General features: G+C 37.8%; 1 protein-coding gene across 2 annotated transcripts in view; it reads right to left on the minus strand.

Moving 5' to 3' along the window:
• The window catches only part of PDE7B (phosphodiesterase 7B), a 361787-nt gene that overhangs the window by 42378 nt on the left and 304135 nt on the right, over positions 1–15274 (minus strand). For both annotated transcript variants that reach the window (XM_004587262.2, XM_058672140.1), the window contains one exon: positions 2805–2956. In XM_004587262.2, coding sequence (XP_004587319.1) covers positions 2805–2956 — 152 coding nt within the window. The remainder of the gene's footprint in view (positions 1–2804; positions 2957–15274) is intronic.

Here is a 15274-nt window from a genome sequence, read left to right on the forward strand (position 1 = left end):
TTTCTGTCACTCTGCCATTCAAATAAATGAAATAATTCTTTCAGACACTATTTGGAGGGCTGGTGCATTGGCTCAACTGGCTAATCTTCCACTCCCAAGTGTTGACAACCTGTATGGGTCCTGGTTTGTGTCCTGGTTACTCCACTTCCCATCCAGCTCCCTGCCTATGGCCTGGGAAAGCAGCAGAGGATGGTATAATGCCGTGGGAACCTGCACTTGCATGGAAGATCTGGAGGGAAGCTCCTGTCCCAAGCGGCTGCTGAGGCCACTTAGGAAGTGAAATTAGTGGATGGAAGACCTTTCTCTCGATTTCTCCTTCTTTTTGTAAATCTGCCTCTCCAACAAAAATAAACAAATCTTAAAAAACAATTTGAATAAATTGAAACTATAAAAAGATAACATGCTGTACTAACAGATGAAAGAGGATTTTAGCCAATATTCATTTGGCTATTTTATTATTACAAAGAGATAATTGAGTGGATTAAAAAATTTAAGTATTCCTTTGTTAGTATTCTATAGTCCAAATATTTGCTTCTCTCAATGTGCAAATATTTTGTCCATTTATACAACTGAAAACAGCTATAAGTGCTAGGCATGATTGCATTAAGTTTATAGATATGTTGTATCGCATTACCCCTTGTGTTGCTCCTGAGAGGTGGATGTTTCTAATAATTTTGTATTTGAGGAGGAAAAAATTCAGATGTGCTGTGTAACCGGTTAGCTCAGAGTCAAAGAACTCCTTTGGAGCAGAATAGGATGTAAACCCAAATGTCAGGCTGGGAGAGGGGCCCAACTGGGCCTATAGTCAGTAGACCACTCTCCTTCCTTTCCACCCCTTGTGGCTCTACACCTGCGGCTGTGCACATACACTAGGCTGGGAGTAGGCTTTTAGCAAGGGTAAGCAGCCTGTGCTCTCACGTCGTGTTTGCCTCAGATGGGTCAGGATTCCCAATCTCAGGGTCCAGACGGGTGTGTGTGTGTGTGTGTGTGTGTGTGTGTGTGTGTGTGTGTGTGGTTTTGCCTCAGCACATACATTGCCTAATATGAAACCTGTGTTGATGCCTACTGCATGAAGGAGAGAATAATATCCAAGGGTGCACAAAAACTAAGTCTGTCTACTCCTGTAAACTAACCAAAGACCTCAAATAACCTCTTCATAAGGAAAAGAGAAGTAAAGCGTTGGCCCTTGCCGTATCAAGGCTGCAGCACTTTAAGTCAGACCTATCTTTTTCCCTCTCTCTTCTGATCCTCTCTAGAAGTTGCTATAGGTAAGAGGATTCCATAGTGAGTTCTTCTAATAAAATTTCAGAAGATATGTCAAAAGAGGCCGATTTTGCTTTAGGCTGTTTGATCTACTCTTCAGGCCAACCTATATAGCAAATACCTAGTCTGTGGGTACTGTGTCTTAAGTAATCATGAATAACCAACAGGTCTTAGAATATATAAAGAACAAGGAGGAGCTTGTGCAGTGAGTGGTGGAATCTGTCACCTCCACTCTAACACTAGCAGTTCATTCACTGAAATGGACAAACGGGAGGATTTTACAGTCTGCTGGGGGTAAACATCATCCAGCATTTGGGAAATAATGAAACACAATTTTCCTTCTTAAAGAACTCCATCTGCAATTTCAGAGTAATAATGACAATGTGGAGGGAACAGCCCATGGGCACCAATTGGAAATTCTCTGACTTGTGAGATGGATCAATTCAATGAAATAGGGAGAGATTTTCAAACCCAGGATAGGCAAACACTATGCTCTAATCAGCAGGAAGAAGCTGCGGTGTGGAATCTGCACCTTTCAGCAACTCTTAAGATTAAGGGTCTGAATCTCTGAGGGAAGAATAAAATAGACAGTTAGCTAAAGAATTTAGGGTCACAAATTGGAAGCCACATCTCCCCTGCCCCGTGTAATCCCTTCTGCCTACCTAGTAATTAAGTGACTGCTCTCCCAGGATGTACTTCGCCTCATCTGGATCCTGGGCGTTCATAAGAAACCTGGTCCCCTGGCCCCCCATGGACACAGCATGGAAGGTAGAAATAGTTCTCTTTCCCTGCCTTTCCCTTCCCAGTTCACTCTATGCCTGAATGCCTGATCACAGCTCAAGCATACCTGTGATTTTTTTCACCTTCTAAATGAAATTTAGCTTTTAAACTTTTATCAGTTTTTAATCCATTACACTGTTTAATTATCCTATTATGATGATCAGGGTATGCAAATATCCCTTGATGAGTTAGTTAAGTTTTTTTTTTTTAACCACAAATGAGTGTAAGTTTATTGTTTTTCTTTGCCTGTTAGGTAAACATATAGATTGATGTCCTTTCAACATGTAAGGGAATTACATTATTTAATTTTCTAAAATCTAATCAGTCTTGCATTTCTAGAATGAATCCAAATTTAGTTCCAGATTCTTAAGCCTAACTACAAGCTTTTTAACTTTTTTTTTACATTCTTAACCATGAATGACATGAGCATATCATTTTATATATGGCAATGTCTTTATCAAGTGTTGTGTAGAGGTTATATGTATCTTCTAAGTTTAAGATTTAATCTGTGTATTCCATAAAAAGTGATGGAACTCTATGGAAATAAAAGATGTTGCACTCATTACTTTGTTAATAAGATTGTAAAATATAGATTCTATCTTGTAGGGTTAACTAGTGTTTCTTCTTGAGCATATCTGGTAAATTACTAAGAAATAAATGCAGGTTTTTCAACTCATGGAAAAATGCCCCAAGTATATCCACTGAGGCTTATGCTCATGGCCATGGCCTTCTGTAGGGAGGTTGAGGGATTAGTAGCTTACCCTTGCTTGTCCCAGGTAGTCTTCATCCAGCAGGTGGAGAGGGGCTTGTGGTATAATTCCACGAAGCAGCCTTGATGCATGGAAGTATCTTTGAAAGCTTAACAGTCTTTTCACCTTTTTCTTGGTGCCAATTTCCCCTGAGTATGTTGTATCTGTGGAAAGTAATCAAATTCAGAATTGTATGTATTTAGGAGAACCTATGCTCTCCTCTATGACAAAATAATATATTAAAAGGAGAGAAGTTTAGAAGATATTTTCAGTTCTTTCTTAAATATCAATAATTTCTTAAATTTGGCTCTATATTTGAAATTTTTCTAAACTCTATGTGGTATTTATTATATGTTACATTTATTAACACATGAAGAAACTTCTGAAAACCTCATTTTCTTGCTAGTGATGCTGGTGCCTTTAGAAAGTGAAACTCACAAACTTCAGTCATTATTTGGAGGGAACAGTTAGACTTTTTTTTTCTGCTGTATTAGAACGAGTCTCCAAGATCTGGACCAAATTCCCATCCTGCACTATTTTTACTCTGATGAATTCCATTTGAAGAGAAGAGCTGTGAGAATACCAGTGTAAGCTAGAAAAGGTTTCTTAATGTACCAGAAGCTTCACCAGTGAGGGACTAGATCACCTTAACATCCAGAGATCTAGCAGAGTGCATTTGGCCTGGTAGCCATTACATTTCGTATTGTCAAGAGAGACATTTCAATACTTGTGTCAAATGTACTTTTCAAAGAACTTGACGGTGAGATTGTCCAGCAATACCCCAAGCACATTGTTTGGATGTCTGTGAAGATGTGTCTTAGCTCAGCTGGAATTCTGTGATTCACTCTAGTGCTAAGCAATGGCATCTACTGTCAAAGTATCAATCTTGTCAGAAAATCAATACTTCAAATACAAAGTAATTTCGGTTTCTGTCATACCTTCTCCCATCGCCACCTTCCTGCTATGAAACTCAAAATCACAATGAATGCTGGAAGCAGAGGAAACAGTTGGCACTCCCTGTTGACAGTGAGTGGCCGGAATTGGGGTTTCTTAGGCTGTATTACGAAAAGACATAATTTGGGGTTGGTAACACCTTCTGTTCTTTGCTTAACCTGATTAAAATGATTGTTCTTTTATAAAATGGATCTATATTTCACAATTACCTGTCGAAATAAAGAGTATAAGTGATGTTGCATTCAGATGCCCTTCAATGTTATGACTGCTATATGTGGATGCTATTCTATTAGTGAGTTTGCATTTATGTTCACCAGTTTGTTAAATCAAAGTGAAATATAAAATGATTCACTCATGTATTAAAGAACATTGAATGCCCACACTGCAGGAGCACTGCTTTGGATACTTCAGTGAGCAAAGCCAAGATCTCTACCCTCATAGAACTTACACTGCAGCAGAGAGATGGACCATGAACAATAAAGAGCAAGATTGAGTAAATTGTAGACTGTATTAGAAGATGATAAACAGAGAGAAGGAAAAATGGTAAATGAAGAGCAGGATATCAGGAGTTCTACGTTGGGAGGAGCCAACATTGGCTTCCTGAGTGGGTGTAATGTAGTTAAAACTTGAAGCAAATGAGGGAATTGGCTTAACAGATACCTGGGGAAACATCTTCCATACAGAGGGACTGACTTGACCAGTTCTCAAGGGTGAGAAGATTGCAGGGGTGCTTGCTTGCGAGAACAGAAAGGGTTTATTGTGGAAGGAAGGAGAGAGAATGAGAATGTGAGAGGTGAGATCTTATAACAAAGTAGTGCTGAAAACACAGGAGTCAGGAGGTAGGGTCTCTTGAGATCTTGGGTTTTATGCCAAGTGACATGCCATGCCCTGTAAAGTTTTGAGTGGAAAAGTGATATGAACATACTTACATTTAAAAGATGATCAGTATGGGGATTCTGATTGATCGGGATGATATTCTGCCAACCCTGCCTTCAGACTAGAGATGGTCTCCCCAAGAAACTGTTGAATTTATCTGGACAATAAGTTGCTGGACTCCAAGCTTGGTATATGTTTGCAACGAAAGAATTTCGACTTAATTTGAACTGTAATACTGCAACAAGGTGGAGGAATCCACCATGGGGGGAGGGCACGGGGAAGGGATGGGGGAATCCCAGAACCTATGAAACTGTGTCACATAATGCAACATAATTTAAAAAAAAAAGGTGATCAGCATGGCTTCGGTTTGAACTAGGGTTTGATTTAGTGAGAAGAGTTAAAAGGCTGTTGAAGTAATCCAGGCAAGAGTGATAGCTGCCCAAACCACAAGAATAGCAGTGGATGGAGCAGTTGTGGTGGGTTTCTAAATATATTTTGGATATTTCCAAGTTTCTGAGAGAATGAGGCTTCCATCCCTTGAGATGAAGGAGGCTACAGGTAGTCTGATTTATATATGCAAAATTGGGTGTTGATGGAAACTTCAGGTAAAGTTGTCAAGAGGAAATGAATGAATATGAAACTGAGAACCTGTGGGAAAAAACTGGACTAGAGATCAAAATTTGAGAGTTGTCAGATGAGAGGAGGTGTAAATGCAAATGCAAGAAGTCTGAGTTCTGGAGGACTTCTACATTAGAATGGTGCAAAGAAGATTAGACCAAGAAAAGGGCATCCCTTGAGGATAGAGGAAACTCAAAACAGCATCATTTCTTGCAAGTCTAAAGAGGATAGCAGGACAAGAAGGAAAATGTACTCATTTGGATCAGATGCTGCTAATGGGTCAGGTACAGTGGAGGCTGAGAACTGACCGTGAACTTTAAACTCAAAGTGCAACAATAGCACTCTGGTAGCAGTGAGAACATCCATCATCCAGATTTTGTTTTTAAAATCTGCATTCTTCCTAAAAAGAACCAGACCACCTGGTGTCATGGACAGTTCAAATAACCAGGGCAGGAACTGTACCAGATGAGCATGACCTCTTGTTATGTCAGAAGAAAAAGTGAGAGCCTGAAAAAAGGATGTGGTCACTTAAATATAACAATTTTCAGGGGTCCCTCTGAGCAAATTTGTGCCTCAAAATGAATGATGGAAGAGTGGATTATATATAAACCATTACCTGAAATAAGAACCAATGAAACAACATTGATGAGCATGTAGAGAATAAGAAAAGTTCTCCCTTGCAGTATGGGAAGTTATAAATGTAGAAGAAAGAATAGAGTTGGAACACTAATCTTATTTGTGTCCATAAAAGTAAAAACTGATTCAGGTCAGAACCACTGATGGTGCTAATGTTACAGAGCAGAGGGAAGCTGCATTTTATCAAAGGATCTCCTTACAGAGGACTTATTAGTTGGAGATGAGGAAATGTGTAGTTTTTTATTGAAAAAATTCATAGAGAAGGCATTTTTTTCATTGAGTAGTCATAGAAGAAATCTGATACTTCTGATGTAAAGTACTGAAGAACCACATGGCATACGTAGTTTTCCTGCCACAAACATACATCAGTAAAGAGAAAACATGAGAAAAACTTCAATCAAATGACACTTTCCAAAATAAGCAAACTATACTTTTAGAAAAATGTTAATGTCATGAAAGACGAGGATAATGTCAGGTGTTGTTTTCATAATAAGGAATACCAGAGATAGTGAGAAAAATGCAACATATGAGCATGAATTGAAGCCTGGGTCAGAGAAAATTTTGCATAAATGACATTATTAGGCAGTTTGTGACATTCGAACATTGACCTACATATGAGATAATATTATATATACAAATTTCTTGGATTTGAGCACTGAACTGTGATAACACAAAAGAATGTCCTTGTTTTTGGAACACCAAGGTATTTAGAGATGAAGGGCCAAAAAAATTCTTAAGTGATTAAGGGAAAGAAATAGAGTAGTAAGGCAAATATTGCAAAATGTAACAACTGGAGCAAATGGGAAAAGTTATTTTATAATGGATTGTTTAAGAAAAGAGAAAACTGGAAGAAAGACATTTGAAGCAACATAAATAAATAAGTGAAATAAACCATTTCTCTGTTCTATACATGGTAAATCTAAAAGGAAATGTCTGTGTGAGGATCTATTTTTTTTGAATATACATGAAAATTCACTCATTTTTAAAACACTAAAAGGAAATTGAGTTATAGCAGACAGTATGCTTTTGTTACATATTAGAACGGGACCCAAACGAGATAGTGCTGAATGATGAAAACATACTATAAACATAGCAAATTGAAATTACAGAGTATTTCTGTTTAAACTTCCGTTTAGCTTTCCAAGTAGTGTGATACTTTAAACAGATTCATAGTTAAGATAATGACATTTCAATTAAGTTACATATGGCAAAAACAGATAATAGGATGTAATGGTTGCAATTCATTGAAATTATAATTTTAAATAAAATATTTCTGAACTAATTATATGGGAACTGGGAATATTAAAGTTTGATTCATTTTTAGAAGAAAACAGAAGATTATTTCATTGCCCATTATTTTTTCCACACTGAAGTCAAGCAGGAAATAGTTCTAGCAACTAATAGAATACAGACATCTTTTGCTCTTTATTTACATGCTTGATATTTTGTTTCTTATGGACATTTTGGTCTTAATTTTGATGTTAAAACTATTACATTAATTCATGCTATTTGGTACCTTTTTAAGTTTTGAGTCTGAAGATCAGGTTTCACTCTTCTTATTCTAGTACTGGCCTGTCTTGTAATGTAGGAACAGAGGCGCAGAAAATACAAAAATAAAATAGGAACTGGCACTGTGGTACAGTGGGTGAAGCAGCCGCCTCTGAGGAAGACACATTCCATTGAGCATCAATTTGAGTCCTGGCTGCTCCATTTCTGACCCAGTTCCCTGCTAATACCCTTGGGAAAGCAGTGGAAGAACGTGCAAGTGCTTGGGTGTCTGCCACCCACCCAGGCCTCCAGTTTCAGTCTGACCCAACCCCAGCTTTTGCAGCCATTTAAGGACTGAATTAGCTGATGAAAGATCTCTTCTCTCTCAATCTTCCCTCTTTGTAACTCTGGCTTTCAAATAAATAACTATATCTTTAAAAATAAAATAAAATGAAATTAATTAAAAAACTTATACTTGTTATGGAAGACTGTAGGGTAAGCAGACTATAATGTTACGTGTTTAGCCACTAGGTTCTGGGTAAGAGTCCCAAGTCCCTTAGTAGAATAGCTGTTTTGATTTCTGGCTTCGTTGCTCCACTGATGCAGACCACAAGAGGCATGGTGCTGGATCAAGCAAACATGTTTTCCACCAACCACTGGGAGGCTTGGATTGGGTTCGCAGCTCTTAGCTTCAGTCCTCCGCCAGGCCTGACCATTGTGTATATTTGGGGAATGAGCCAGTGGATGGAAATCCTTTCTCTTTCTGTCCCTCAAATAAATAAAACAAACATTAAAAAACATAGAAAATGTTATTCAAATTGGTTTTCATAATATTCCTTACTTTTAAAAAGGATCTATTTGTTAATTGATGAATTTATTTTTTTAAAAAAGTTTTATTTATTCCACTTGAAAGTCAGACTTAAAGCGAGATAGAGAGAGGAAATAATAGAGAGAGAGAGAGATGTTCCATCCACTAGATCACTCCCCAAATGGTCACAAAGGCCAGAGTTGGACTAGTGTAGATTGCAATCCAAGAACTTCCTCCAGGTCTTCTATATGAGTGTAGGTCTCAAGGCCTTGGGCCATCCTCTGCTGCTTTCCCAGGCTGTGAACAGGGAGCTGGATTGAAAGTGGAAAGTGGAACAGCTGGGACATGACCAAGTGCCCGTACAAGATGCCTGGACTGCAAGTGGAGAATTAGCTTGTTACACCACCGTGCTGTGCCCTAGATTTACTTTATTTGAAAGGCATAGTGACAGAAAGAGAGGGAGACACAAGTCAAAAGGGATCTTTAATCTGCTGGTTCATCTCCCAAATGACTGCGGTGGGATGGGTCAGATCAAAGCCATATGGTCTCCCACATAGGTTGGAGGGGTTCAAGTAACTGACCATCACCTACTGCCTCCTTGGATGCATTAACAGGGAGCTTGATCAGGAACAAAGAAGTTGGAACTTGAATTGGTCCTCTGATATGGAATACTGGCATCACGAGTAGATGGTGAACCTGACAATGCTGGTCCACATGATAATATTTTTATTCATGCATTTTCAGACTCACTGAAATGCAGATATGGATATGTTGCAGTATTAATTGGTGGTCAATATTTTTACAAACATCAAGGCAAGCTGTGATTACACACTTTAGCTTCCTTATCTGGATTATTCCTTAATTAGTAGGAAACTATTCAGAAGTGATGCTAGGCAGTCACTAGCTTATGAAAACAGCAGTGTAAAATTTACTTATTGAGGACATATATAAAGCCAATTCCAGATAGTTTGTTAAGGAGAAAGAAGCAATAGCTCAAGAAAAATAAATTTTGTTTAAAGTGATATTAATAACTTACTAATCAGCTGACATTTAGGAAGTATTTTATGTTTTGTTGGATGATGAAACATTAAGATGTAAGACAGTGAAGATAGAATTCAGAGGAAAGAACATCCTGCAAGAAACCATTTGTGTGGGATCAGCATTGTGGCATTGCAAGTTAAACAGCTACCTGCAACATTCCTTCAGGCTCTGACTTGAGTCTTAGTTGCTCCACTTTCCATCTAGCTCCCTATTAATATGAAGAAGATGGCCCAAGTGTTTGGGCCCCTGCATCTACATGGGAGACCCACATGAGGTTTGGGTCTCCTAGCTTTGGCTAGGTTATCTTTGGGCATTGAGGCCAATTGAGGAGTGAACGGGAAGATGGAAGACCTTTCTTTTTTGATTCTCTGCATCTCTGCCTTTCAAATAAATAAATAGATAGATCTTAAAAAAGATGTCTGTGAGTAAGGCATAATTTTGTATCATAATACTGCATAATGCTTTTTGAAGCACTGGAATATGTGATAACAATTATTAAGCTCTGGCACACCTATTTCCAAGAGGATTTTAAGTGCATGGCTAGTAGATTACTTTTGATAGAGATATGGTTGTATGCATTCCTGAATATAAATGTAAATGATTATCTTGTCCAAATACACAGATAGTTATCTAAATTCAGATTATGAAAATCTAGGTTTTCTAGGTTTATTTAAGACATTTATATTATTACAAATGTTTTATGGTAGACATATTCTCAGTTGAAATAGTTATACAAAGGTGCTCCATCATGTTGTGTTGCCTGGACTGTGTAAGAATCAACCCTAGCCATGAAATTCATTTTCTGTTCACTTGTTCATTTATGAATATCACAATTATGTACATATTAACACATTTTTTACATTACTTCAGTCCTAAATTTAGGATATGAAGTTTGTATTGGCAGTGCTGGTATGGTAATTTGAAAATTTTACAAGCTGGGATTGGCTTAAATGCAAAAAATATCCATAAAAATTATTTTCATTTTTGAGTGCCTTCTCTATGGCCCATTCTCTTTATAGGGGCTGATGAATTTTGGTTCAAGGAGACCTTAGACCTAACATAAACACTCTGAGACTTAACAAGCTGTAAGTTCACTCATGTGATGAGGTCGCTTCTGTCAACTGCATACCTGGTTCCCTCAACAAAGTCTCCATCAACTGTGTCCAGAGGCTGAACAGTTAGTCACTGTACAGAAGTAGGTCAGGTGCTACTGAGAACAAAGAGAGCTTTGACATCTAAGTGAGCTGCAAGCAAACCTAAACATGAACTTCGTATCCATACTTCTGAACTTAAATCTAATTGAACTTCTTAAATAATATGCTATTAGAAAATGCTGCACTCTGGCAATTATCGTACTCATAATTATTATACTGAAATTCCTTTCTGGGCTGGTAACTATTCATAAGCCTTGTTTATCTCCTCTAATGCGATTTTGAATATGGCTTGTACCATTGGGTTATTGGTGTGAGTGACTGATCACACTCCCAGATCAGAAATCATTTATCAAAACTTTGCCAGTCTTAGTATCTGTGTGCAATTTTTAAAAACAATGAAAATACAATAAAACCTTTGTTGATGTAATTGGAACTATTTTTCTCAGAAACATTATCATCAAATAGTGTTTCTGAATAATAAGTCAATTTATCAGAGGTAGAATGCTAAAAATGAGTTTTCTTTTGAAATCCTTTTCTCAGTGGGCCTCCAAGTGGAGTTCTAACTCTCAGGGTCATGTTCCACTGCGGGTCACTCTCCTGAATTTCCACCCTCACACTCATCCCTGCTCTGTATGTTTGCAAAGTTTGCTCTGATTCATTCACACATCTGACTTTCTCTGGCTACAAGGTCCTGGGACACAAAATTTCTCTTTTCTTTGCATTTCCATGATATTTAGCAAGTCACATGTGAAACATGTGTTGCCGCAATGAAATTCCTTTCCTGATCTGTGTGTTCTAGCCTATGTTCATAAATACTGAGCCCTGGATAAATCAGGGTAGGTTCATAAAAGAGGAGAAGAATTGAATACTTGGGTATGTCCTTAAGCACAAGTTGCAGATTTTCACCATTGCTCTTTCTCTCCTATAAAACCTCTGTTAGCTCAGGATTTTTACAAATGTAGACTTAGTGGAATTTTCTGGAATGCCAATTTTCTTGAAAGCACACACGAAGATTTTGCAATGCAAGCAACCTAGTCTAAGCTGCAGTCAGTAATTCTTAAGTATGACTTTAAGAAGCAAATAAAAAATGTAAAAGACTGCATGTAGAAAGTAGTATTGATGGTGTTCCAGAACTTACTGTCTGGACTCTCAGTCTTTTCAATGAGGCATTAAAAATGTCAGCTTCTGAATGAGACTGTTGCTTATTCCAACACATTAAACATTTCAATTCATTTTCATGTGTTTTAGCATATTTCATAATTTAGGCTTGACTCTAGTGACTACAAGACTTAAATCTCTCCTTTCACAGTTTAGCACTGGTAGACATTACACTTTCTATTTATTCACAAAACCAATCAGTTGCCAAAAAAACCTTTCAAAGCAAACTATGTCCTCCCATCTTCTCAGAAATCATCAGTGGGATTAATGATTGTGTTTGTCTATTTCTTTCCATGTATAGTCCCAATCAAAAATGCAGGTAGAAACTGAAACCAAAACATATATTATTTGGTTTGCAACATCAAGTGTGGAGATTTTTTTTTCACGTGTATGGCCCTGTTTTCAAGAGTCATTACAAATAATTTTTAAGTCTTGAACAATTTACTTGAGATACAAATAGAAATTGGATTCTTAAACAGCAAAGACATTTGCTGGGCTCAGTCACTAACAAAAAAGTAAGACAGTTGAGGTAAATAAATAAAAATAAACCAAAAATATACACAGAGTAACACCAATAATAAAAGGAAGACCAAGAAGAAATAGAAAACAAGAAAGAAGAAAAGAAGCCCAAATGAAAATGAAAGACTTCATCATCTTAAACTTTATTTTGAAGTTAGAAATCAATTTGAGTATAAAAGGAGCTAAGAAGTTATTCAAGTTCTCGAAACTAAGGTCTTGAATAGAATGTATTAAAGCCACATGACATTAGCTCTTCTGTGTGGGAAAAAACACTCACGACTTCTTGATGCCTGTCATCCTCAGAAGAGCTTTGTTCAACATTGCCATTGAGTGGGAGGAGGAGGAGGGAGAGGAAAGTCTTCTTTAGGACAGGATAAAATTGTTTCACTAGATCTGCTTTATAGCATTATCATTTTTTAAAAATCATCATTGTTCTTTTATGTTCTTGACAGTGAAGAGAAAACCAGCATGGCTAATCTGAGTCATGTAATAAAATGAATTCCTTCCCCAGTTGTCTAGAGCCACACGTGCTGTGTCAGTGGTGGGCATCGTGTTTTAACAGTGCTCAAGAACTTCAAATGCTAGTCCTCAATCACACACCACGCCGCATTGGGGCAGAACAAACTGTGTTTAGCTTATTGTTTTGTCTATTGTACAACCCATTGGAACCCATGGGCTATGAATCTTAGCTTCCAGGGTTCAACTGATGGTTGGAAAACTGTGTGTGTGTGTGTGTGTGTGTATGAGGAAGGAAGAAGTCTTCCAAAGTAAGGTGTTAGTGTTTCTTTAGATAATATAGACACTTTTCAAAATCCTAGTCTGCATGAAATTTAAATGACTTCGTTGAGAAGCAGATCAAATGTCCTTACTCTTAAAGAAGAAATAGGCTCCAGGCACAATGTGGTTTGATTGAACCCTGTGCTTCTCGGAGTCTGAAATGTTTTAGCAAATCAGGAGTTTTGAAGGCCATGGTTTGTGGTCAGTAAATTGAGGTGACCAAGCTTTCAGTTGATTTTAAGTCTCTCCAGAGGTTAAAGACTGCTACATTAACTCTCCAGTTCTCAGCATATATTTAAAATAAGTGTGGGCTTTTATCTGGAGATATGTGCTTGGCTTGTCAAATTTCACTACAAAAATTCCAGATGTGTGCTGTAATACACATTGGCTTCTCTCCTTTCATTCTGTCTGCTAGTTCACACCCCCACCCCGGGGATTGCACTAACCCTCAGATCACCTCTGGTCACCTCCTGTAATCCATCTCACCTACCACTGACAGATTTACTCCTCAAGCACAACTCCTACCATGTCAGCTCTCTGCTCCAAAATTCTTCCATGGCTCCCCAATGTCTACTTAATTAAGTCTATATTATTTACTCTGGCATTTGTGGTCCTCCATGATATGATGCCAACTTATCACTCCATTTTCATCTCCCACAAGTCCCCTGTAGAGAAACAGCTCTCTGTTCTTGTAGGACTCCTCCAACGCCCTCCAGGATCCTTATGTGGTTTTCCGCTTCTATACAGATCCCCACATTCCTTTTCAGTTGACTGCTATCTCTACCTGTTGGAAAGCCATCCAGCCGTCAGCACCCATCTCAAGTATTTACTCATGACTCCCTTGTCAGATGCACTCAGATGCTTCTCTGAGTTTTCCTCATACTTTATAGTTGGTACTGTAGTAACTTTGGCCTCTTTTGGAGCAGAAGATGCATATTACTGTAAACCCTGTTAGGGTCAGTTATTTATTATGGTGTCTGGCTTAAAAAGATTCTTATTGAAGGAGGGAATAAAGAAATGAAGTGATTATTGGGGGAGATGCAAATTTTGCTCCTGCCTCCTGGAGCACATTACCTCAATTATGGTACCTCAATTATGGTTGAATTATTTTTATTGTCCAGAGCAGCAAAGATTCATTCATCTAACACAATTAGTTAATAGGAGCGATCTTTTGGATAGAACTTGAACTTCTTTTCTGATTTTGTTGGGTTTTCTGGAATGACTATAAGTGCTTCTTTAGAACAGGGGTAGGTTAATACAAACTTCACACATTGAGAGATGCCTGGTTAGGAACTTTTATCCCTGAAAGCACTGTAAACAAATACATTTTTCTTTATAGGTGACAAAGGCTGAATGAATTATGTTTTATCAGCGTGGCTTCTGTGATACAATGAATTGAATCAAGGGACTGTAACATGTGGTTGGAATAGAACTGCTTAAATGTTACCAATTTTAATTCTGCAGAGAACTTGAAATGTGTATCAAGATTCTTAGAGTTCATGGTCTTCTTTGGGCTTGGGGTGGCATCTTAACAACAATGACAGCTGTAATTCTTAATGTGGGACACTCAGGGATAGATCATACTAGGACGTTCCTGGGCCATAGAAAGCTACATATTTTTACATTGAATCAGATTTAAGAGAAGAAAGGCTTGTTTTAGAGATTACTGTGAAGTTTACCTGCATAAATTCCTAACCTGTCCTACTAAACACCAGCTAGTTGGTTTACACTTGACATCCTAGTTAATTTCCATAAAAGTGAGCACTATTGGGTACATTTTACAGATGAAGACATGAGTTTGAAAAGGTGCAGTATTGCATCCAAAGCTGATAAACTGCAGAGCAGGGGCTAGAAACTGGGTCTGTCTGATCTGGAAGATGATACTTCACCCCTTGGATGGAAGGGGAGGGGAAACGTGACACTTCAGTACAGGGCTTAGTGGTCCCTGGGGTACTGTGATATGTTACTACTCCAGGGATTTAAAATTTCTTTCTTTTAAAAAAAACATAGCACAGTAGTCAGATTCGCAGATGTAGATGACAGAATGGTTGTGGCTAGGGACTGGGAGAAGAGTAAAAGGGAAATTTCTATTTAATGGGCTATAGGGTTTCATTCATGCAAGGAGAAAATGCCCTAGAGATCCGCACAGCTCAGCACTAATAATGAGCAGGACTGTACCATACGAGTAAAATCTGGTAAAAGGGTAGACCTCATGCTACGAATTACTACCACAGTGAAAATTACAGTAAAAAATATAAAAGGATATTTCAATATAATATATAAATACAAATTTTTAAAAATAAAGATTTAAATGTTGGAGATTAAAATAGGGACCACGGAACAGAAACGTTTAAATGAGAACCACTGTGATGCTAATATTAAAAGCTTGAAAAAAACTAGAAAATAACTTCATGGTAAGGCTTGGAGGGGTTTTATGTATGTGACTTTCCTGT

Source organism: Ochotona princeps, chromosome 1, assembly GCF_030435755.1.
Source record: "Ochotona princeps isolate mOchPri1 chromosome 1, mOchPri1.hap1, whole genome shotgun sequence".
NCBI lineage: Eukaryota > Metazoa > Chordata > Mammalia > Lagomorpha > Ochotonidae > Ochotona > Ochotona princeps.